This window comes from Vulpes lagopus, chromosome 6 (assembly GCF_018345385.1).
Source record: "Vulpes lagopus strain Blue_001 chromosome 6, ASM1834538v1, whole genome shotgun sequence".
Lineage (NCBI taxonomy): Eukaryota > Metazoa > Chordata > Mammalia > Carnivora > Canidae > Vulpes > Vulpes lagopus.
The window spans coordinates 13,380,442-13,406,958 of NC_054829.1; the positions used below are offsets into that span (position 1 = coordinate 13,380,442).

General features: G+C 35.2%; 1 protein-coding gene across 8 annotated transcripts in view; it reads left to right on the plus strand.

Moving 5' to 3' along the window:
* EML5 (EMAP like 5) overlaps positions 1–26,517 on the plus strand; it is a 183,838-nt gene that overhangs the window by 12,308 nt on the left and 145,013 nt on the right. For 7 of the 8 annotated variants that reach the window (XM_041758309.1, XM_041758310.1, XM_041758312.1 and 4 more), the window contains exons 2-3: positions 16,443–16,602; positions 25,624–25,722. In XM_041758309.1, coding sequence (XP_041614243.1) covers positions 16,443–16,602; positions 25,624–25,722 — 259 coding nt within the window. The remainder of the gene's footprint in view (positions 1–16,442; positions 16,603–25,623; positions 25,723–26,517) is intronic. The other variant, XM_041758311.1, reaches the window with a different exon arrangement.

Here is a 26,517-nt window from a genome sequence, read left to right on the forward strand (position 1 = left end):
TCTCTTTTCTTTTCTTTTCTTTTCTTTCTTTTCCTTTTCTTTTCTTTTCTTTCGTTTTTTAAAGCTCTGTGCTCAATGTGGGACCTGAATTCATGACCCTGAGATCAAGAGTCACATGCTGTATTGACTGAGCCAGCCAGGGGTCCCTCTTTTTAAGCCTTTTTGATACATGTATCAAAAGTCTTTTTTAATACATGTATTAAAAGTCTTTTTTTTTTCAAGTTTTAAGTTTACACAAAAATTGAGAGGCAGGTATAGATTTCCCATATACCCTCAGCCCCACACATGCATAGCCTCCTGATTATCAACATCACTCATAAGTGATGAGTACACTTTTTACCAAGGATGAACCTGCATTAACACATAATCACTCAAAATCCATAGTTCACCTTAGGGTTCACTCTTGGTGTTATATATTCTATGGGTTTGGACAACTGTACATATGTCTATTGTTATATAGAGTATTTTCACTGACCTAAAAGTCCTCTGTGCTCTGCCTGTTTACTTCACTTCCTGACTTCCTTCCCGCCCACCTCCCCTAAGCTGATAGTCTTACCATCTCCATAGTTTTTGCCTTTTCCAGAACGTCCTGTAGTTGGAATAATACAATATGTAACCTTTTCAGATGGACTTCTTTCACTTAATTTGCATTTAAGTTTCCTCCATGTGTTTTCTTTGGCTTGATAGCTCATTCCCTTTTAGTGCTAAATAATATTTCATTGTCTGAATGTACCAAGTTCACTTATCCATTCACCTACTGAAGGACATCTTGGTTGCTTCCAAGTTTTGGCAATAATGAATTAAAGCCCTTATAAACCTCTTTGTGCAGGTTTTTGGTAGACAGAAGTTTTTAACTCCTTTGAGTAAATACCAAAGAACACAATTGCTGGATTGTATGGTAACAGTATGTTTAGTTTTATAAGAATCCACCAAACTGTCTTCCAAAGTGGCTATACCATTTTGCATTCCCACCAGCAATGTATGAAAGTGTCTTTTGCTCATCCTTGTCAGCATTTGGCATTGTCAGTGTTCTGGATTTTGGCCATTCTAATAGGCATGTAGTGATATCTTGTTGTGATTTGCATTTCCCTGCTGTCATATGATGTGAAGCATCTTTTCATATGCTTATTTGCCATCTGTGTGTCTTTGATGAGGGGGTCTGTTAAGATCTTTGGCCTAATTTGTAAATGAGTTGCTTTCTTATTGTTGAGTTTTAAGAGGTCTTTGTATGTTTTGGATAACAGTTCTTTATCAGATGTGTCTTTTGCAAATGTTTTCTCCCAGTCTGTGGCTTGTCTTCAAACGTTCTCGATGTTGTCTTTCATAGAGCAGAAACTTTATTTTAATGAAGTCCAGTTTATCAATTTCTTGCATGTATCGTGTGTTTGGTGTTGTATCTAAAAAGACACTACCATACCGAGATATTTCCCTATGTTGTCTTTTAGGAATTTTATAGTTTTTTGTTTTATCTTTAGGTCCATTATACATTAACTTTTTGTGAAGGGTTGTAAGGTCTGTGTTTAGAATCACTTTTTGCATGTGGTTGTCCAGTTCTAGCACTATTTGTTGAATAGGAGACTATTTTTGTTCCATTTTATTGCTTTTGCTCCTTTGTCAAATATCAGTTGAGTATTTCATGGGGGTCTGTTTCTGAACTCTTTCATCTGTGTTGTTGAGTTCTACTATATGTTCCGCAATATACTAGGCAATATATAGAATACAACTTAACTGTAATATTGACTCCAAGAACAACTAGAAAAACACCCATGCTTTCTTTCTCATTAAGAAAATTGGAACCAGCCTGGACTCAGATTCCAGAAGCCCAGGGTATAATGTAAAATAAGTTCCAAGGCCTACAGCTCTTGCATTCAGATTCCACCAGTGCAACTATTTATTTCCAGTATCCCTTTCAGATCCACGACAAGGATATCCTAGCAGAGAAAGAATACCAAAATTGGGAGTCAGACAGCTTGGGTTCTAGTTCTCACTGTAATTAATGAGTGGGGAAACATTAACCAGAAGAAATTAAAGTTGGAGAACTTGCTACGAGTTCACACTATTTGTTGGCAGTTGCACAGCCTGGGTTAAAGAACGTTAACACAGTGGAGCCATGTGTTTTTTATCTGCTTACCCGGTGTGCCCAGCTCAGCCCTAAGCCTGGCCCTGGCAAACAGACTTGTGGGGTGACTTTATCTCAATATAGACTTCTAGTAATAAAGAAGATAGTTCACGTTTCTGTCAGTTCATATGTTATTTGGTCTGAGATGAAAGTGCCTACAGCTATGAGTAGAAATAAATTTTGAGTAGTTTGTCATTTACAGAGTCTTTATTCCTTAATACTATACTCCAGGTAATAAATCTTTGTGAGGAAGGGAAATTTTAGTTGCTTAGTAATGCTAATGAATTTGATTACTTGGAAATCAGTATATAGTGAATTAAGGATGCACCATTTTAAATATTAGTCTAAGGTTTATCTACTTATGGGGGTGTTGGTAGAAATGAGTCGTGATTATGATAAATATTCCAGAATAAATCTACACTGTCATTTAAAAAAAAAGGAAAAAGAATATTGGAGCCATCAGAACTTTCAGATTTCACCTACATATCAGCAGTACATCCAGCTCCCATCTAATATTAATCCTTCCCATCTAATATTAATCCTTCCGTGTGTGCATGAGATCTTGCCCTTTTTTCCTGCTCCAGATTCTCTTCATTCACCTATATCAATATTTTTGATAATTCTTCTAGATGATTCCTATTAGCATATAAAATATGCTCAGAAGACAGCCTTTTCAAGAAATGTTTTTAAAAACAACTGAATATCCATATGGAGAAGAAAATGAACTCCAACTATATCTCACTGTATGCAAACTTTAACTCAAATTGGGTCATATATCTTAAATATCAAAGATAACACTAAAATTTCTATTAAAAATATAGGAAACAGGGCATAAAATAGATGATTTATGAAAAGGAAATTATAAATTGAACATCAATAAAATTAAAACTTCTCAAACTTCCAGGTAACTGAAGATAGTGGTGGGTGTGTTGTAAGTGATCTTCCAAAATCTCTTTCCCAAACAATGCAAAATCACTTCACAAATATGAAATTTATGTGCAAAGCCTTAGCCTTACCATTACTTAAACAGAGAATAGCAAGACTATATGATAACTTTAAGTAAAAAGAGAAAAATTCTACCTACAGTTTTGCAAGCTCTTTCTTCTCTATCACTGAGCTTTGCAGGGAGCAACTTAACCTAAAAAAAACAAAAACAAAAAAAAACCCCATAAAAACAGTATCTTGACTGAATACTGTGAGGATAAAGACAAAAAACCTGATAGATAATGGTATAATCTAGTTAGTAAAATTGTTTCTCACAGGGCTAGCAATTCTGAAACAACTTTGTATATAGTACACTTAAATAAGTAAATAGGCTTTAGATCATGAAAGGCTAATTTTCACTCTTGAAGTTATACATAAAGGAAGAAGTTCTCAGTGAACCTTGTGGTTTTAGATTAGAATCAGAGGTATCAATATGAATTAATGATTTTTAGATAGATATACACATAGAAACAGAGTATAGATTTGTGTATATAATGGGTTAGTATACAAACATAGATTTCCTAGTTCTGTCTATAGTCTAGAAGGAATAACACTCCAGTAACAATGACCACATTGACTCCCCAGATCTTGTTCTCTAAATGCCATTCTCCAATAAAAGAAACTAGGGCTTCCTAGAAAAGCAGTTAATTACAGGACTGCAGCAGGAAGAGTACTAGATGAGCCTTGAATATATTGTGGTGCCTCAAAGGAGGTAAATGCAGAAATGATGGTGGCTTGTTGAGAAAATAAGGGAGCCAACCTGAAGGATCTCCTGAAGGTCAAAGATGGAACATTTGAACTATAAGATAAATAATTATAGTATTGAATTTTTACCCATAGTATAAAACAGGAATTATCAAAACAACAAAACAACAGACTGTGGGCCACCTATTTTTGTAAATCAGATGTTACTGGAAAACAAACATTTTTGCAAACTTTTTAAAAAATTTATTTATTTTAGAGAGAGAGATCCTACAACCTCAAGATCATGATCTGAGCAGAAATCAAAAGTCAGACACCTAACCAACTGAGCCACCTAGGTACCCCTTTTTTTGCAACCTTTTTTTAATAGTCCCTCTAAGAAGCCCTTTTAGGTATTTTTTTCCCTTAATTGCCCCAACACATGACAAAATTCTGTAACCACAGATATACTGTATATTAATCTATGTACCATATTTGTATCTATGCTTATTCATAAAAATAGTGAGACCTTCACACAAGGACCAATTTTTACAAAACCCCATTGAAGTAATATTGCTCTCATTGAGAATGCATGGTTTACATATTTGTCCATGGTTGATTTAACATTATTATTTTTTTTTTTTTTGATTTAACATTATAATAGCAGAGTTGAGTAGTTGTAATACAGGTTGTATGGCATGCAAAGCCTAAAGTATTTACTATCTGTCACTTTACAGAAAAAATTTGTTATTGACCCTTGAATATCTGTGAATTCAGCTGATATAAATAGTGGATTAAGGGCAGCCCCGGTGGCTCAGCAGTTTAGCGCTGCCTTCAGCCCTGAATGTGATCCTGGAGACCCAGGATCGAGTCCCATGTCGGGCTCCCTGCATGCAGCCTGCTTCTCCCTCTGCCTCTGTCTCTCTCTCTCTCTCTCTCTCTCTCTCTGTGTCTCTCATTAATAAATAAAATTTTAAAAATAATGGATTAAACAAATAAGATATCAAGTATAGTTCTTCCTATGGCTAAAATCAAGAAGACAAGAAATAACATGTGTTGGTGAGGATATGGAGAAAAAGGAACCCTCGGTATTGGTGACAGGAATGTAAGTTAGTATAGCCACTGTGGAAACAGTAGGAAAGTTCCTCAAAAAATTAAAAATAGAAATACCATATGATTCAATAATTCCTAGTAGGTATTTACCCAAAGAAAACAAAAACACTAATTCTAAAAGATACATGAAACCCTACGTTTATTGTAGCATTATTTACAATAGCCAGTATAAAAGCAAGCTAAGTGTCCATCGATAGATGAATGAATAAAGAAGATGTGGTATAGACACACAGAGAGAAATATTACACAGCCATAAAGAAGGATGAGATCTTGTCTTTTGCAAAAATATGGATGGACCTAGAGGGTAAAATAAGACATATACCACATGACTTCACTCCTATGTGGAATCTAAAAAACAAATGAACAAACGCAAAGCAGAATCAAACCTAAAAATACAAGAGCAAACTGATGGTTACCAGCGGGAAAAGGGGTAGGGGATGGGCAAAATAGGTGAGGGGGAATGAGGAATACAGGCTTCCATTTGTGCACTGAATAAGTCAGGGGAATAAAAGACACAGCATAGGGAATATACTCAGGGATATTGTCATAGTGTTGTATGGTGACAGATGGTAGCTACACTTGTGGTGAGTGTAGCATAATGTATAGAGAAGTTGAAAAACTATGTCGTACATTTGAAACTAATGTAACATTGTGTGTCAAGTGTACTCAAAACACTTTTTTAAATAAAATCTTTAAAAAAAAAGATATTTCTCTCTGATGGTAGAATTCCAATTAATGTAAAAGAAAAGAAGGAAATAAGAGGATCACAAAAGTTGAATATTACAGTAGTAACTATTTCAGGCAAGGGCTAGCAATGGATGCTAAAATTAGTGAGTGAAAGTTTAAGGAGAAACAGGTTTTGTTTAGGCTCAAAGCATCTCTCCTAAAATGCATATTGACTACAAAGAGAAACTACAAAGTAGTAACTTTGCAGTGAAGAAGCCCTGCGAACACCAGCTTATCCAAGGAATTGAAGTACACATCATCAGTATTAATACATATTGACATCCTTAATTGATGAACTCCTTGATAGGATTCAGTGAGAAGAACAAATACAGTTTTTTGTAGTAGACTGCTAAAAATGTATACCCTTACTCCAGTCATGGGAAAACATGTTACAAATCCAAATCGAGTGACAGTTTATAAGATAACTGATGAGTACTCTTCAGAAGTGACCATCATGAAACACAAGGAAGATCAAAGGAACTGTTACAGAGACTGAAGTTGCTAATGAGAAATAACTAAATGCAGCCTGGGATCCTGGATAGGATCATGAAACAGAAAAAAAAAAAACTAAAAAAAATGGTGAATTTTGAATAGTTTGGAGGGTGGTAGAGTACTAATGTTAAGTTCTTCTTTCTGATCATGGTACTAAGGTTGTGCAAGATTAGGGCAGTGGGGTTAGGGATATTAGGGCAGTGGGGTGAGGGATATAAGAGAACTGTTTGTACTATTTTTGTTACTTTATGAATCTAAAATTAGTCCAAAATAAAAAGTTTCTTTAAAACATTAAAATCTTTTGCTCTTTAAATGATACCATTAAGAAAATGGAAAGACAGTTCACAAACTGGGAAACATGTTTAGAACATATATTTGAGAAAATAATCATATCCAGAATATATCAAGAACTCTCACAATGCAGTAATCTCATAAATCAATTAAAACATAGGCCAAATACGTTTTGCCCAGGTCAGAACCAGTTGTAGGAAGTGCATGACAATGTACAGAGGTTCATACTCTGAACTTCTAGTCATTGTACAATGAAGAAGAGCCCCTGGGAAATGGAGAGTGGGGGAGTTTATGGGAGAGCAGGGAGCTCAAGAAAGAGATCTTAAAGAGTTATAATTGATGTCCCAGACTCACTGTTACACTGCATGTGGTTGAAACTAATTTTAAATAGCATACCAAAGGCTTTGAGAACTAAATGGCAATCGTCCAGATTTCAGATTGGCCCCTGTGGTGTGTACATGTAGTACTAGTACAGAGGTTTTAAAAATTCTAACATTGGATTCACAGGAGAATTGGGACATGGATTCTGAACCTAACCCAATTGCTTGCCTGCTGAAACACAAAAAACAACAACAAAAAAATCAACATTCTCTAGAAGATTTTTAACAAGGCCCAGAGTTTATAACACAATATTCAAAATGTCTAGGACATAAATCAAAATTATCGCACAAAGAATTAGGAAAATCTTAACTTAAAAAGACAACAGTCATCAGCCCCAAGATGATATAAATGTTGGAACTATTAAAGAATTTAGAGCAATTGTTACAATTCAGTGTCATGAAGTAGAGGGGAATGCTCTTGAAACAAATGAAATGTTACAAGTTCTCAGTAAAGAGGTAGAAGCTGTAGAAAAAATGGAATATTTAGAATTGAAAAATATAAAAATGGAAGAATTTCCTAGTGAACTCAATATCTAAGTGTGTGGTAGCCAGATTGTGCTCGCCTGCACCCCCAATCCCCCAAAGATGCCCACTCCCTAGTCCCTGGAATTTGTGAATATTGTTGTTAAATGCCAAAAGTGATGTTGAAGGTAAAATTAAGGTATGGGTCTGAAGAGAGTGTCCTGAATTATCCAGACGGGCCTAATTTAATCATGTGAACCCTTAAAAACAGTTCGCTTTCTTCAGCTGGAATCAGAAGAGATGAAGCAGAAGTCATAAAGATTCCAAACTTGAAAAGGGACCCATTGTTGCATTGCTAGTTTGAAGATGTAAGTGCCAATATAATGAAAAATGTAGGCAGCTTTAGGGAAGTTGAAGTTCTCAGCTGACAGCCAGTGGGAAAACAAAGGCGTCAGTCCTTTTACCACTGGGAATTGAATTCAGCTAACATTCTGAATGAACCTGGAAGCTGCTTCATCCTCAGACTCCAGAAAGAAGCTGGGTTGATACCTTGTTTTTGGCCTTGTGAGACTCTAAGCAGAGAAACCTGCTGTAACTGGATTTCTGCCCTGCAACTTTGAGATAATAAATTTGCATTGTGTCAAGATGCTCAATTTGTGGTAATATGTCATAGCAGCATAGGAAACAGGCTGGAATATATTTTTCACCCTTTTCATATGAATAAGTTAGCCTTTTTATTGTTTCTTGGATGTCAGCATGGTCATGAAATTCCTGGGACAGAGTTAAAGAACTTTATTATTCATGACATAGCAACCAGCCTGAGTCAATAATAACAGAATACACGTTCTTTTCATATGCCGTTGGAACATTTACCAACAGTATAGGTCATGTCTTATAAAGCAAACCTCATCAAACTTAAAAGAATTAAAATCATACAAAATATGTTCTCCGAACATAATGAAATAAAAGTCAACTCAGAGAAAACAGGGAAATCAAAATATGTTAAGCAGGATGAAAATAGAAACAACATATCAAAATGTGTGAAAATCAGCTACAGCATTGTTTCAAGGGAAATTTATAGTTTCTAGATGCATATATTTGAAAAGAAAAAAGATTTCAGATCAGTAATGTAATATTACCCTGAGATCAAGACCTGAGCTAAAATCAAGAAATAGCCACTTAACCAACTAAGCCACTCAGGAGCCCCCAAAAGCTAGTTTTGTGAAAAGACTGATTAAATTGATACATTTCCAGCTGGACTACCAAGAACAAAAAGGAGAAGACAGAAATTATCAAGCTATCATTGTAGACCTAAAGACATTAAAAGGATAATAAGAGAATGCTTTGAACAACTATACATAGAGATATTTGGCAATTTAAGATGAAATGGACTATTCCTTTCAAAAATTCAAGCTATCATAACTTACCAAGAAGAAATAGGTATTATGAATAACCCTATGAATAACCCTATATCTATTAAAGTACTTGCATTTGTAGTTTGAAACATTTCAAAAAAGAAAACCCCAGGTACAAATGGTTTGCATGGTAGTTCTGCTAAATATTTAAAGAAGGAATAATCCAATTCCACACAGTTCTAATTGACAATAGATTAAGAAAGAATACTTCCAACTCATTTTATGAGGCTAGGATTACTTTACTATGAAGTCCAGACAAAGACAGTAGAAGGAAAAGGAAATTGCAGACCACTATCCCTCATTAACATAGATGTAAAAATTCTCAGTAATAAAGAAAATCCATCAATAGAATAGTACATTATGACCAAGGGGTTCATTTCGGGAATACAAGGCATGTTCAATATTTGAAAACTAATCAAAGTAATTCACTGTATTAAGAGACTAGTGAAGGAAAATCATGATCATCTCAATAAATGCAGGAAATGAATTTGACAAAATCTGACAAAATTCAGTATCTGTTCATGTATTTTAAAATGCTTAGCAAACTTAGACTATTTCTTCAACCATACAAGCATCTATAAAAAAAGCTACCGCTAACATCATGCTTAATAGAGACTGAATGCTTTCCTTAAGACCAGGAAAAAGATAAGGATGTCCTTTCTTACCTCTCCTAATTCAGCATTGTACTGGAAGATATATCCAGTGCAATAAGGCAAGAAATAGAAATAAAAGGCTTAGAGGAAAGGAAGAAATAAATTTTCTCTATTTGATTGTATACATAGAAATTTCCAAATAATCTACAGCACGTACACCCTACTCCTAAAATTAGTGAATTTATGAAGGTCATAACATACAAGGTCAACATGCATAAATCAGTTGTATTTCTACATACTAGCAATGAACAACTGAAAACTGAATGAACAACTGAAAACTGAAATTTTGAAACAGTACCATTTGAGGCGCCTGGGTGGCTCAGTTGGTTAAGTGTCTGCCTTCGGCTCAAGTCATGAGTTCTGGGATGGAGCCACAAGCCTGGCTCCCTGCGGGAGTCTGCTTGTCTGACTCCCTTTGTTCCTCCCTCCCCCCAATTGTGCTCTCCCTTGTGTGTGCACGCTCTCTCAAATAAATAAAATCTTTTAAAAAATACCATTTATAAGAACTCAAAAAACAGTCTTGCATGAATTTAACAAAATCTTTGCAGGATTTGTATACTAAAAACTATAAAATGAAGCTAGAAAAACAACTTATAATGGAGGAATACATTATGTTCATGGATTGGAAGACTTAATATAGTAAAGAAGTCAGTTCTTCTAAGATTGATCTATAGACTTTACCTAATCCCCAGTCCCAACAGGGTATTTAGGTTATACAAATTGATTCTAAATTTACAGGGAAGACAAAGCATTTGGATATCCACAACAATTTTGAAAAGGAATGAAAGTAGAAGACTCACAATACTCAATTTTAAGGATTATTATAAAACAGTAATTTGTGTGGTATTAGTGAAAGGGTAAATATGTTGATTAGTGGGACAAAATTATAAGGTACATTTTGTGACAAATTAACATAGAGTCAATTGATTTTTGAGAAAGGTACTTGAACAACTCAATGGAGAACAAATAGTATTTTCGATAAACAGTGCTGGAACAAATTGGATATCCATATGAAAAAATAAGCAAAACCAAACCTAAGTTATACAGAATTGACTCAAAATGGATGATAGATTTCAATTTAAAAACCTAAAACTACAAAGATTTTTAGAAGGAAACTTAAGAGCAAATCTTTATTACTATCTTTGTGCAAAAGCATGGTCTGTAAAACAAAAACATTTGATGAAATGGACTTCATAAAAGTAAAAAATGTCTGCTCTTTGAAATGAACTATAATGAGAGTGAAAAGAATAGCTGCAGCCTGGGAGAAAATTTTTGCAAATTACATGTTGAACAAAGAGACTTGTGCTGAGAATACATAAAATAGTTTCAAAACTATGAAGACAACCCAATTAAGATGGCTAGAAGACTTAAGCAGATTATAAGAACCTTTAGTCAGTATTATTCATTAGGAAGATTCAAATAAAAAAGTCTAATGACCTCAAATATTAGAATGTGGACAACTTGCATACCTTTTGGAGGTATACCATGGTACAAGCACTTTGGGAAAAGGGCAGTTTGTTATAAATCTAAACATGTGCCCACTCTGTCTTCCCTTCTGTCTTTATGGATTTGCTTATTCTAGACATTTCATCAGAGTGGATTCAAATGATAATGTGGCCCTTATATATCTGTCTTTTTTAATGTAAATACTTTAAAGGTTTGTTCACGTTGTAACATATATCAGGACTGTTTCCTTTCATTGTCAAATAATATTTCATTGCATAGATATATGCATATTTTATCCATTCTTCAGTTGAGGAACATTTGGGTTGTTTTCACTTTTTGGCTATTATGAGTAATGCTGTTGGGAATATTTGTGTATAAGTTTTGTGTAGACTTATGTTTCCATTTCCTGGGAATTTAGGAGTAGAATTACTAGATCATATGATAATGCTATGTTTACCTTTTGAGGAATTGCCAAACCATATCCCAGGGGCCTGTATCATTTTCAGTCCTATAGAATATTTGAGAGTTAAATTTTCTTCATATCCTTGCCAGTATTTGATATAATAACGTAAATTACGTGTATTATATGTATGTATGTGTATATATCTATATATAGATATATACACATACATACACTATCTTTTTGATCATGGAAATGGTATTGAGATTTTGATTTGCATTTTTATTTGATTTGATTTTGATTTGCATTTTCCTACTGGCTAATGATGTTGAGCATCTTTTCATGTGCTCTTTTTATCTTCCTTGGGTAGATGTTTATTCACAGCCTTTGTCCACTTAAAAAATGGGGTTATACCATTTGCTTCAACGTGGATAGAACTGGAGGGTATTATGCTGAGTGAAGTAAGTCAGTTGGAGAAGAACAAACATTATATGGTCTCATTCATTTGGGGAATATAAAAAATGGTGAAAGGGAATAAAGGTGAAAGGAGAGAAAACGAGTGGGAAATATCAGTGAGGGTGACAACATGAGACACGCCTAACTCTGGGAAACCAACAAGGGGTAGAGGAAAGGGAGGTGGGTGGGGGAATGGGGTGACTGAGTGACGGGCACTGAGGGGGTCACTTGACTGGATAAGCACTGGGTGTTATGCTATATGTTGGCAAATCGAACTTCAATAAAAAAAAAGAAAAAAATGGGGTTATTTGTAGTTTTCTTGTTGAGTTCTTTATATGTTACAGATAGAAGTCTCTTATCAAATTTATGCTCTGCAGTTATGTTCCCTGATTCTGTGTATTGTGTTTTTGTATTTTTGATAGTTGTCCTTTGAAACGTAAGTTTTTAATTTGAGGGGTGCTCGGGTAGCTCAGTTAGTTTAGTATCTGCCTTTAGCTTAGGTCCTGGTCCCAGGGTCCTGTAATCAAGCTGTGAGTTGCTCCCTGCTCATTGGGGCCTCTCCCTCTCCCTCTACTGCTCCCCCTACTTGTACTCTCTTGCTCACCCTTTCTCTCAGATAAATAAATAAAAATCTTTTTCAAAAAAAAGTAAAATGGGCTTCATTTACATTTTCTTTTATTACTTCTGTTTTTGGTGTCTTATCTAAGAAACCATTATTTTATCCAAGGTCAGTAAGATTTATGCCCATGTTTTCTTCTAAGACTTTTATTATTTTAGCTCTCACATTTTGAATTGATTTTTGTATATGGTTTAAGGTATGGATCCAGATTCTTTGTTTTACATTGTGGATATTCAGATGTCCTAGCACCATCTTCCCCTTTGAATTATCTTATCACCACCTTTTATAGAAGTCAGTTAACCATTAATGCATTGATTTGTTTCTGAACTCTGTTTTGTTTCATGATCTGCACCTCTGTCCTTATGCCAGTACCATGCTGTGTTGATTACTCTAGTTTTATAGTAAGTAAGTTTTGAAATTGGAAAGTGTGAATCTTCCAACTTTGTTTTTTTTTTCAAGATTGTTTTAGCTATTCTGTGTTTTAGAATCAGCTGGTGGGATCCCTGGGTGGCGCAGCAGTTGGTCCAGGGCGCGATCCTGGAGACCCGGGATCGAATCCCACGTCGGGCTCCCGGTGCATGGCTGCTTCTCCCTCTGCCTGTGTCTCTGCCTCTCTCTCTCTCTCTCTCTCTCTCTCTCTCTCTCTCTGTGACTATCATAAATAAATTTTTAAAAAAATTAAAAAAAAATAGAATCAGCTGGTAATGTCTTCAAGACAAGCAACTGGTATTTTGGCATGGATTGGTTTTAACCTCTAGATCAATTTAGGAAGTATTGCCATTTTAACAATCTTACAAGCTTGGAAAGATTGTATATTTCCATTTATTTACATCTTTTAAATTTTGTTTAATGGTGTTTTGTACTTTTCTGTGTACAAGTCTTGTACTTTTTTTGCTAAATTTATTCCTAAATACTTTCTTCCTTTTGATGATAAATAGGTGAAACTGCTTTCTTGATGTAATTTTCAGATTGTTCATTGCTAGTGTGCAGAAATATAATTGATATTTTATATTGATGTTACATCCTACCATATTACTGAACTCATTTACTAGCTTTACTGGGGATTTATCTTATTATTGTTTGTGATTCTTTAGGATTTCCTGTATACAAGATAACGTTACCTGCAGATAGAGATAGTTTTACCTCTCCCTTTTGTTTCTTTTTCTTGCCTAATTGTCCTGGCTAGAATATCCATTACTGTGTTGGATGGAAGTGACAAGAGCTGACATCATTGTCTTGTTCCTATACTCAGAGAGGGAACCTTCAGGCTTTCACCATTAAATGTGATAACAGCTGTGGGTTTTCATAGATGCCCGTTTTCAGGTTGAAAACATGCTCTTTAATTCGTAGTTTGTTTTTATCACAAGGGGTTGGATTTTTGTCAAATGGATCTTCTCTGTCTGTTGAGATGAACATTTGTGGGTTTCTCTTAACCTTTATCCTTTTTTTTTTTTAGGATTGACCTTTATTCTATTAATATATTAGATTGATTTTTATATGTCTAACCAACCTTCCATTCCCACTTAATTGTCCCTTCCGCTGGTAACTCATTTAGTATTCCCTGACTTGATGAATACCATATGAGCCATCCAGATGCCCAAGCCAGAAACCCTAAAGTCATCTTAGGCACTTTCCTTTCCTTTAGTCACTATGTCCAATCAGTTGATTCTGTCTTAATACCTTTCTAACTTTTCCCACTTTGAATTCATCCTTCACTCTGATGCCAGCAGTGATTTTTTTTTTCCTCCCAAAGTTGAATCTCTTAATCTAACTACTTGTAGAAAAATTTATGAAGGAGAAATTTATATTCACTCCCTGGCTTCTGCTGATATACATAAACCATTACCAATGCTATGTCTTTGTCTTGCTTTTAAAGACTCAGATTATTTTCTGTGAACTATGGGTGACTTTTCTGTTTGTTGAAATGAGATTTGTGTTCTCGTAACCAAAACAGTATGGTATTGGCATAAAAACAGACACATGGATCAATGAAATAGAATTGAGAGCCCATGAATAAACTCACATATAGACAATTAATTAGGACAGAGGAGCCAAGAACATAAAATGGAAGAAGGACAGAGTCTTTAATAAATGGTATTGGTAAAACTGAACAGCCATATGCCAAAGAATGAAACTTGACCACTGTCTTATACTGTACACAAAAATTAACTGAAAATGGGTTAAAAACTTGAATGTAAAACCTGAAACCATAAAACTCCTAAAAGAAAACAGGTAGTAAGCTTTTTGACATCAGTCTTAGCAATGTATTTTTGAATCTGACTCCAAAGACAAGGGAAACAAAAGCAAAAGTAAACAAGTTGAAGTACATCAAACTAAAAAGCTTCTGCATGGTGAAAGAAACCATCATTAAAAGGATTAGACAGCCTACAGAATGAGAGAAGATATTTGCCAAAATTACATATTTGGTAAGGGGTTAATATCCAAAATATGAAAAGAACTCATACAACTTAACAGAAAATCAAATTTTAAAAAAATGGGCAAAGGATCTGCATAGACATTCCTTCAAAGAAGATAAATCAGTGGCCAAACAAGCACATGAAAGATGTTCATCTTTTCTAATTATTAGGGAAATGCAAATCAAAACCACAGTGAGATATCACCTCACATGGGTAGATTACCTATTTTCAAAAAGACAAGAAAAAACAAGTGTTGGAGAGAATGTGGAGAAATGAGAACCCTAGTATGTAAATAAAATCCTGGGAATATAAATTAGTGCATCTGCTATATAAGACAATATGGCTATTCCTCAAAAAGTTGACAATAGAACTTCCATACAATCCAGCAATCCCACTTCTGAGCATATATCTGAAGAACATAAAAACATTAATGCAAAGAGATATATGCAGCCTGTTGTTCATTGCAGCATTATTTACAATAGCCAAAACATGGAAACAACCTAAATGTGCATCAGTGGATGAATGGATAAAGAAGCTGTGGTGTAGGGATGCCTGGGTGGCTCAGCAGTTGAGCCTCTGCCTTTGGCTCAGGGCATGATCCTGGAATCTGGGATCGAGCCCCGCATTGGACTTTCTGTGTGGAGCCTGCTTCTCCCTCTGCCTATGTCTCTGTTTCTCTCTCTGTGTGTGTCTCTCATGAATAGATAAATAAAATCTTAAAAAAAAAAAAAAGGAATCTGTGGTGTATATACATAATGGGCTACTACTCAGCCATAAGACTGAAAAGAGATAACATCAACATGGATGGACCTTGAAGGTATTAAGTGAACTAAGTCAGAAGGAGAAAGTCAGAAACAGTATGATTTCACTTACATGTAGAATCTAAAAAAACAGAACAAATAAAAACAAACTCATACACAGAAAACATTGGTGATTACTACAAGGGTAGTTGTGGTACTGTAAGGGTTACTACAAGAGTAGGTGATTGAGGGGTAGGAAAAATGGGTGAAGGAAGTCAAATGTATGGTGATAGATAGTAACAACTTCTGGAGGTGATCATTTTGAGATGAATACAAATATAGTGTTGTGTACCTGAAACTTATATGTTATATACCAATTTTACTTCAATTAAGAATGAGATTTGTAACTTAAGTATTATTGTAGGAATGCTGCTAAATGCTATTTTTGGACACTAAGATTTCATTTAACATTACCCAATAAAAGAGTAAAATGGGAGAGAGGGCTTAAAAATGGATGAATGCCAGATGGGAAAATGGCACGTGGTAAGGTTGCTATAATCTGTTGCTGTCATGCTGTTGATCCCCTCTAAGAATTATTTTCTTGCAAAGTTTACACCCACTATATCATATTACAGAGATTATGAAGTCTATCATCAACTGTTTATCACATACATATACTGGTGAAGTAATAACCCTTAGCATAGATTTTTGTAGAAGTTATTTTATTTTTAAAGATTTATTTATGATAGACATAGAGAGAGAGAGAGAGAGAGAGGCAGAGACACAGGAGGAGGGAGAAGCAGGCTCCATGCTGGGAGCCTGACGTGGGACTCAATCTCAGGACACCAGGATCGCGCCCTGGGCCAAAGGCAGGCGCTAAACCGCTGAGCCACCCAGGGATCCCCTGTAGAAGTTATTTTAAATCCAAATTATTTTAAATGGATAACATTGGTTTTACATTGGTATATATAAAGTTTACACATATCAAATACTTATAAAAATTCTATAAACAATTTTAAGTCAATTTATTTGTTTATTTATTTTTCAGCCTTGCATTGCATCCTGAACGAGTATTAGTAGCAACAGGACAAGTTGGAAAAGAACCTTATATCTGTGTTTGGGATTCATACACTGTGCAGACCATATCAGTTCTAAAGGATGTTCATACACACGGAATAGCCTGTTTAGCATTCGACTTAGATGGACAGGTATGTGATACTGTCTTTGTCTAAACTGTATCTTAAAAATGTGTAGCCTAAGAAACGATTATAAATCTATAAATAATAAATTGGAAAGCAATAGATGAAAAGTACCTGTTTGTTGTAGGTAGGTTGGGTGGATAGTTAATGAATATAAGAAAAATAAGAACAATAAGGAGTCTTTATTTTATGTATCAGGAACTTTTTAATTGAATTAATACTATTTGAAACCCAAAGAGATTTGACTCAATATTATTACCTGGTTATCCTAGAAAATTTTACATATAAATAACTCTTCCAGGTAGTGTCCATTGATAAGACAGATGGGATACATCATAGAAAAGCTAGGTTTCTCTAAGTAGAGCTGTATACATTTTAATTTTTAGTTAAAGGATTCTGTTAAAATTACATTTTTTATTGAAAATAGAGGCAGTTCCTATTATATGAGCTATATTTATACAAAATCAAAGTTGAAGACAAAGGATATAATCATTCCATTTGCTTATCAGTTCCTAAATTATCTATTTCTAGTTAATGATTATTTAAAAAAATTAAACATACCAAGAACTTTCTTGTGCTTTCATGGAACTTGTTATACCTAAAATGTATAGAAGTAGTAAGAAGCTGAATTTTGCAGGTGTGGTTAATTTATAGTCTTTAAAAGTTTTATGTTAAAATTAGACTTTAAAAATAATTTTAATTTTTAGAAAAATTTTAGTTACCCTCTTTTCAGTTCATAAAATTAATTTTATAGATTGAGATTTTATAGAAACATTACATTGTGGTCTGTTCCCTTGAAAATGATAGTAGATGTTTTATCGATAACTCTGAGGAATAGCTTATTTGAGTAGCATAGATTAATATTTTCTGCTAAGAGTCTAGTAAGAGATCTCTAAAGACTAGCTGGGACCTTTCATTTGGGGAAAAATGTGCTCTTAGGTTTAATATCACTACGTAGCAGTGATGGACAATCATAGAACCTTAATTCATGTCCCATTTTTGCTGTTGTTTTTCATGTCCCTTACTGTCCTCATATAAACTTTATTTTCTTTTTTAAAGGAAGAGAGTAATATCTCACATGAGATTAAATTTTATGAAACAAACCTCCTCAGTTTTAAAAAAAAAACATTTACCAAAAGTGTTTGAAGTCCAAGATGTATTAATTAAAATGAGCATCTGTACACTTTAAACATAGATGTTTCCTTCCTAATTTTGAAATTGCTCTAAATGTAATATATTGCATTGCTGAGGAATTTCTTAAATATATATAAGAAGTCATGCCCATAGCTTTTTCTAGTTGAGGGCCTTTGATTTTGCTTATTTTAAATAACTTATAAGAAAAGCCTTGGGTACATGTATTTTATTATTTATTATCACAGATCTTCATGAGAATGTGTTACTTATAAATTTAAGCTTATAAAAAAGATAACAGCTAAAAGTTATTGAGCACATACTAAGTACCAGACATTGTGCTAAGCTTACCTTATTTAATCCTCACAACAACCCTATGAAATAGATACTATTATTATCTCTATTTTACAGATAAAGAAACTGAGACTTAGAGAGGTTAAATAACTTGCCCCAGGTTACACAGCTAGTAAATGGAGCCAGAGCGGAAACCCAGGTCAGTCACACTCCAAAGCTCATGTTTTTAACCACAATGCTCTCCTGCCTCCCAAACATGGAACTTAGGAGGTAGTGATCTATTTTTCAGAAAGAATTAATCCATCTTAAATACAGTTAAAGCTTATAAGGAACTGCTGCCAATTGAAGATTAAAGTTAAGAATATCTCTGAAATTACATTAATGAGAAAATGCATTAGTTAAATATATTTGAGGACACATCTATCTATTCACTAATATCTATAAACTGTTTATGAGATATCAATTAGGAGATATTATATGGTTTTTTTTTCATTTTCTACTAGATTTGGAACTATAAGTGCTCTATAAGATTTATCCAATGAGTTTTCCTGTTGGTAGTAATGCTGGATGTTATTTTCCCAGAGGCTTTCTTCTAAATGGACTGAATGTCCACTCTAATATCAGAAGTAGCCTTATTGAGAATAATTAGGGCCTGAAAAGTCTATTTATATAAATGAACAGGGACTCAGATTTCTTAGTGGGAAGAAGGGAAATTTGAGTGGTACTTTGTCTTGAAAATACATTAATACGTTATAAAAACATTTCTCGTTAAAATCTAAGCTATAGTTCTAGCTCTGGTGATTAACAGGGTAAACTAAGAATAGTGTTACTTTTTTAGCCAATTTTGTCAGTTATATGATGGTACAAAATAAAATGCTTTAGTTCACCTTTGATTTTTGGCACATGATTATGAAGAGAGTAAATTTTGCAAAAATATTAGAGGAGTTCACTGGTTTTTTTCCAAGTGCCTTTTAGCAATCTCTTGATTTATTTCAAGTGCTATTGTATTATTTGTGAGTTTTTTTTCTATTTCTCTGCCAGATCCTATTTCTGGTCATTTTATGTATGATTTTACCAGTCCTGCATCTTTTGCAAAATATGTGATTTTACTTTGTAACATTATGACCATTGGTTCTTATGTAATTAACACTGAGCTCACAAGGACCCCCATACTAAAATCTTTTAAGAATAATGGTTATTTGAATATGTTTCACAGTTGCAGGAACACATGGGATTGTCTAGCCACGTCTATTAGGATATTTTTCTTATTTGAGTATTTAGTGTGCTAGAACTTTTTAATGAATACTTCCAAATCAATTAATGGACACCACCAAGATTTTGTTTGGGAACAGGATCAAGGAGAAATTTGGTAAAGTTGGATAGAGGGTTCTTTATCTGCTTTAACCTCTTAATTAATCTTTTTTTTTAAGATTTATTTATTTATTTATTCATGAGAGACACAGAGAGAGCGAGGCAGAGACATTGGCAGAGGGAGAAGCAGGGAGCCTGATGTGGGCCTCGATCCCAGGACCTGGGGATCATGACCTGAGCCAAAGGCAGATGCTCAACTGCTGAGCCACCCAGGCATCCCTCTTAATTATCTTTAAAGGAGCTCTTCTTTCTGGCTGCTTCTTAAATGTCAGTATGCTTTAGGAGTCTCTAGCCTTTTCTTTTTACTTATTCTCTCTAGGTGATTATTTAGAGCCATGATTTTAGCACCCATATCAGTTAACAGTGGCCTCAGCTTCTCTTCTCAACTCCAGATACCCTCTCCCTTGAATGTCATACAAAATATACCATAGATTACACATTTAAAACTGAATCTCTCTTTATTCTAACTCTATTAAAACACAGAGTTTACTCTTCTTCTGACTCTGGCCTACCTTTCCAGCTTTGTTTCCAGCCACTTTCCAGGTGGGACTCCTCCCTTCAGCCACTGTGAATTAGGCTTTTTCCTGAAACACCATGATCTCTTTAGCTTGGTTCCTTTGGTCTGAAAGGTACTTTCTCTTACTTTTCTCCCCAGTTCTTCCTCAGTCTTTCAAGATATGGTTAAAGCATTAGTTTTTTTCTTTTTAAGATTTATTTATTTATTTATTTGTTTATTTATTTATTTATTTATTTATTTGAGAGAGAGAGTGTGCATGCATGTGCGCACACCTAGCAGGAAGAAGCAGACTCCCCACTGAACAGGGAGCCTGACAAGGAGCTCAATCCCAGGATCTTGGAGTCATGACCTGAGCTGAAGGCAGACACTCAACTGACTGAGCCACTCAGGCACTCCTAAAGCATTATTTTTACTGGAAAACTTTATCATCCTCCCCACCTACCTAGGCTGGGTTAAATGTGAGAAAAAAAATGATAAAGTAAAAAATGACAGCTAGGAGAGGAAGTAGTATTGGCTTGGTGATTTCTATCTTATCCTCTCACTCTTGCATAACCTACACTGAAGGAGGTTGATTTTGGCCATGATAAATTTATCAGGCTACAGAGGGAGTGCTCCCTGGTCTCTCTTGTTACTGATATAGAGCTGGATGTTTCGAGGTTCTGTGGAGATGCATGGAGTTTTAAAGCTTTTGACCGATTGCAGTTTATTGTGTTTGTATGATGAGCCAAGGCAGAGAAAAGAAGCATCAATAGAAAGGACAGTGCCCCTCTGACTATCCCTCACTTTATACTTGTCTTGCAAAATTTTAGGTAGATATCTGTTTTAGCTAGATTCTTACAGATACTCTGTAGTTCCCAACTATTAAAGAGTATCAGGAAAAATATCATCTCCTCATGTTCTCTTACACTTTCTGCCAGCATGATTTGATGGAGAGCCGTAACAGACTACATACTGTATCTTTTTATGGAAGCCATTTGTTCCATCCATTGGAGGGTTTAAATAGTAATTCTAGTCTGCAGAATCTGTTTCTCACTGGGTACTAGATGGCATTTCTCATTCAGACAGGAAGAGGGCATATATTCTTTCTTTTTTAAAAAAAGACTTATTTATTTTTTACAGGATGAGTACTTGCGTGTGAGTGGGGTGAGGGGCAGAGGGAGAGAATCTTCAAGCAGACTCCTTGTTAAGCACAGAGCCTGACTTAGGGCTTGAACTCACAACCCGTGAGATCATGACCTGACTGAAACCAAGAGTCAGATGCTCAATCAGCTGAGCCACCTAGATGCCCTGATGGCATAGAGTCTTAAATCTGATTATGGTTATGATAAACTAATAATGATGACAGCCAACATTTTTATATAACATTAACCATATAGTAACTCTTTTGTATATGTATATATTAATTTTCATATTAACCCTATGAAACACTTTTATTATCCCCACTTAATAGGTGAGGAAACTAAGGTACAGAGAGGCTACATAACTGTTGAAAGTAATCCAATTCGTAAGAAATGGAGCTAATGTTTAAATCTAGGCAGTCTGGTACTAGCATCTATGCCTTAAATCAGAGATTAATAAACTTTCTGTAACAAGTCAGATAGTAAATATATAAGCTTTGTAGACCATACCATCTCTGTCTTAACTACTTAGCTCTGCATTGTAGTGGGAAAGCAGCCATGGAAAGCAGTCATAGACAACTTATAAAAGAATGGGTATGGCTGTGCTCCAATAAAATTTTATTTACAAAATTTATTTATTTGTAAATTTTATTTACAAAAGTCCTGTGCAGGCAAGATTTGGCCTGAAGGTTATAATTTGCCAACCCCTGCTTCTAAACCAGTGTTTTTTAAATTATGTGTGTTGATCCTTATGATTTCTTCTTTAACCATCCAGGTCCTTAGAAGTATATTGTTAATTTCCACCTGTTTGGATGATTTTCTGCACAACTTCTTGTTCTAATTTCTGGTTTTGTCAGACAACATTGTCTGTATTTTAAATTTGTTTAGGTTTATTTTGTGATCTTCATGGAGCGTCATATGCACTTGGAAAGGATGTGGAAAAATATATATTCTGCTGTTTCCTTTCTCTCCTGTTTACTGTGCTATTGTTGTTGTTATTTTATATATATTTTGTAAATTTCATAATAACTGTTATTTTTGCTTTAAATAGTTTTAAAAGAAAATGAAAAACAAGGAAAGTCTTATTTACATACCTACCATTTGGGCATTCTTCATTCACATGTGTATCATTTCTGTCTGCCTGAAGAAATTTCCATTATCGTATCTAGTTCTAGTGTACATTTGTCGATGGTGTATTTTCTTACCTTCTGTTTACCTAAAAAGGCCATTTTGACTCAATTTTCCAAAGATAATTTTGCTACACTGTTCTGTGTTGCCTTTTTCCCCTTCAGCATTTTAAAGATTTTATATATTTATTTATTCGAGAGAGAGAGAGAGAGAGGAAATGAGAGAGGTTGGAGAGCATAAGCAGGGGGAGGACCAGAGGGAGAGGGACAACAGACTCCACACTCAGTGCAGCGCCTGATGCCGGCTTGATCCCATGACTCTGAAATCATGACCTGAGCCCCAATCAAGAGTCTTAAGCTTAATGGCTTGAGCCACCCAGGCATCCCCCCATCCCACCCCAAGGATTTTAAAGAGGCTATTCATTGTCATCTGACTTGCATAGCTTCAGATGAAAAATCTAGGATAATTTTTTAATTTTTGATCCTCCAAACCAAAATTGTCTTTTTTTCTGGCTGCTTTTAAGATATTTTTCTCTTTAGTACTGGTTTTGGCAATTTTATTACCATTTGTGTTGATGTATGTTTTGTGTGTGTGTGTGTGTGATTATCCTGCTGGGAGTTTATTGAGCATCATAGATTTCTGGGTTTGGTTTCATCATATTTAGGCAATTTTAGTCATTATTGCTTCAGTTTTGTTTTTTCTTTTCCTCCATCTTCTCTTCCTGGAGCTACAGTAATCTGTATGTTATAATACTTGATGTTTTTCTAAAATTAACCAAGGCATTGTTAATTTTTTCTTTATTTTGGGTAGTTTTTGTTGCTGTGTCCTCAAGTACATTGACCTTTCTTAATTCTCTAAGCTGCTATTAATCCTATGGGGTGAATTTTTATTTCATGTAATATTTATTTTTACAAGTTCTGTGTGTTCTTTTATATTCCATTTCTCTTTTGATTCTTTGTATATTTTAAAATAATTCTTGAGCAGGGCACCTGGTTGGCTTTGTCAATGGAACATGCAACTCTTGATCTCAGAGTTGTAGGTTCTAGCCCCACGTTGGGTGTAGAGATTACTTAAAAATAAAATCTTAAATAAAATAAAATAACTCTTAAGCATCTTAAACATTTTCGTTTTAATAGCTAATGTCTCTAATTTTAATAATTTCTGTGATTCTTAGGTCTCATTCTGTTAACTGATTTTTCTCCTGGTTATTTGTCACATTTCCCTCTCTGTTCACATGTCCAGTAATTTTTTATGGGGTTCTGTACAATGTGTATGTTACATTCTGAACTCTAGATTTTGTTGTATTCCTTTGAAGTATTTTGGATATTGTTCTGGCAGGTAGTTAAGTTCCTTGCCTGTCAGTTTGATCCTTGTGAAATCTTGCTTTTAAACTTTTGGGGGGGGGGGATCCCTGGGTGGCACAGCGGTTTGGCACCTGCCTTTGGCCCAGGGCGCGGTCCTGGAGACCCAGGATCGAATCCCACATCGGGCTCCCAGTGCATGGAGCCTGCTTCTCCCTCTGCCTGTGTCTCTGCCTCTCTCTCTCTCTCTCTCTCTCTCTCTCTCTCTGTGTGACTATCGTAAATAAATAAAGAAAAAAAATTTAAAAAAAATAAACTTTTGGGGGACAGGGCTAGAGTAGCTTTTCTTCTATCACTATTGGCTTAATTTCACCACTAAGTTATGACCTTCTGGGATCTCTACTGAATACCTAGTGAATTCAGAGATATTTACATTCTCGCTATTGGGAACTTGAGTGATCCTGACCCTTTCTGATCTTTGGGAATTTTTTGGTTTAGCTCTCCCATAATTGCTTTTTATCCCAGAATTTGTTCTTTGCATGGCTTTATGGATTTCACCCTATGCATGCAAAATTGATGTTCTCAAGGGGACCCATAAACAAATTTTCCAGAGCTCTTTCTCTGCTCTGCAAATTCTAGCCATTTTGATCCCTCTGAACTCCAGGCTCTGTCTTCTCAAATCAGCAAATCTGCTGGGCTCTGTTTAGATTCTACCTTTCTATGCTGTTCCCTCCTAGATGAAGCTGGGGCAAATGCAGGTCTCACCTTGTTTGTTTTCTCCCTTTTTCGGGGTTCATAGTGCTTCACTTCCTGTTAAAAATGTCTGAAAGCATTTGTTTTATACATTTTGAGTTTTCTAGTTTATGGTGGGAGCAAGTTCAGACCCTGATGCTCCTTCATGGCTGGAAGTCCATTTTTTGTGTTTCTTAAGCCCTCTCATACTTTCCATCTCACTGTTTACTCTTCTTAACTCTGTATCTTCATCTCCCTCTAATCACCTATTTAACTCTTCCACCGCATTTTAAATTTCATTTATTTTATTTCTCATTTCTAGAAATTCTATTTGCTTTTTCAAATCTGTTTGAATACTTTCTACAGTATCCTATTCTTTGCTCATATGAAGATACTTCGAAGCCTTAATTTTATTTCTCTCTTCACCTGGTAATTCCAGTGTCTGATGTTTTCTAGGACTGATTTTGCCATTTGTCTTGACTTGTTGATTCTTACTCATAGTCCCTTATTTCCCATGGTCATGGTGGTTGGGGGTGTTTGTTTATTTTTGTGTTTATTGAATTGCTACCTGTAGGAATTCTTTGAGGCATGAAGGATTGAAGTGTCAGTTCTCCAGATGGGGTTTATATTTGCCTGTGCTACATTGTTGAAGATGATTAAAGACTGAAACTCTCAGAATCACTCTGAAATTTTCATTTGAGGGGTTCATAATTAATGTGGAGTGAGGCCCCATGACTCTATGGAAGCCACTTCTGAATATCCGTTTCCAGGGAGGTTTGTCCCCGCCTAATGCACTGCCGTCCTCTTTTCTTTTCTTTCTCTCTCTTTTTTCTTTTCTCTCTTTTCTCTCTCTTTCTCTCTCTCTACTCTTTCTCTCACTCTTTCTTTCTTTCGGATCGGTTTCTTGTTTCCCCTTACTCCTAGGAGTTCACTGCTTTAGTCAAAGGTCAGAAGTTCAAATCTATGCCTTGGGCGGACCCTAAACTTTATTTCCTTTTCTTGTTCAGAAGGAAAATCAGGCTTACCAGGAGTTAGTTGGTACCTTTAGAGTAAATTGGGTATGGGAACTCTCTTACACTCCAGGATTCCCGTCTGAAATCACTTTTTGTTCCAGATTTCATAATTTCATGACAGCTCAGCAATGCATTTTAGAAGATGTTTTTACACTTTATCCAGCACTTTTAATTTTTAGTGGGAGAGATGTTTAGGATATTTTGTCAGTCCTATTGTTAGGATGGAAGTCTCTCATCTATTTCTTAACTTGAAGAACTACACGTATGCAAATTTTAACAAGACCTCTATGAGGTCTATAAGATATAAATGTATAAATTTTGATATTCATAAACCCATAAGTATAATTTGTTTGCCACTTATAATTTGGTTCCTTTTTGATTTCTTGCCTTTTTATTCCCTCATGGACTTCTTGGATATAATTCAGCGCTTGGTTTCAGTTGGACTTGATTCAAAGAATGCGGTTTGTGTTTGGGATTGGAAAAGGGGAAAAATGTTATCTATGGCCCCTGGTCACACAGATAGAGTAAGTATTCTCCTTTGGAGTTTCTACCGGGTATTGGATGGGAAAAAGAGGACAGCCAGGGGATTTTATGTTTTTGTATTTTTTTATTGCCAGATAGTTTATATATAATTAAAAACTTAAAGTACAATTGCAAATACTTATAAAATTTTAGAATGTATATATATTGTAGTACCCAAAAATATGACTCAAAAGCATAGTGTTAGCCCAAAACTTTTAACCCATTTATTGCTTCAGCAAAAATGATGAATTTTAAGTTATTCAAACCTCTGTTTAAAAATTGAATCGTTCAGGCAGCCCAGGTGGCTCAGCGGTTTAGCACTGCCTTCGGCTGGGGTTGTGATCCTGGGGACCTGGGATTGAGTCCCATGTCAGGCTCCCTCCATGGAGCCTGCTTCTCCCTCTGCCTGTGTCTCTGCCTCTCTCTCTCTCTCTCTCTCTGTGTGTCTCTCATGAATAAATAAATAAAATCTTTAAAAAAAATGGAATGGTTCATGCCTAGGGTCTATGTAGTTTCATTTATTACTAATTTGTTATGTATGTATCATAATTAAAGTGAAAAATATTACATGTGTGATTTTGAAATTATACTTTTAAGATTTTATTTATTTATTCAGAGAGAGAGAGGCAGAGACACAGGCAGAAGGAGAGGCAGGCTCCATGCAGGGAGCCCGAAGCTGGACTTGATCCCTGGTCTCCAGGATCACACCCCGGGCTGCAGACGGCGCTAAACCGCTGCACCCCTGGGGCTGCCCGAAATTATATATTCTTATTAAAAATTTTTGAGACCTAACATTT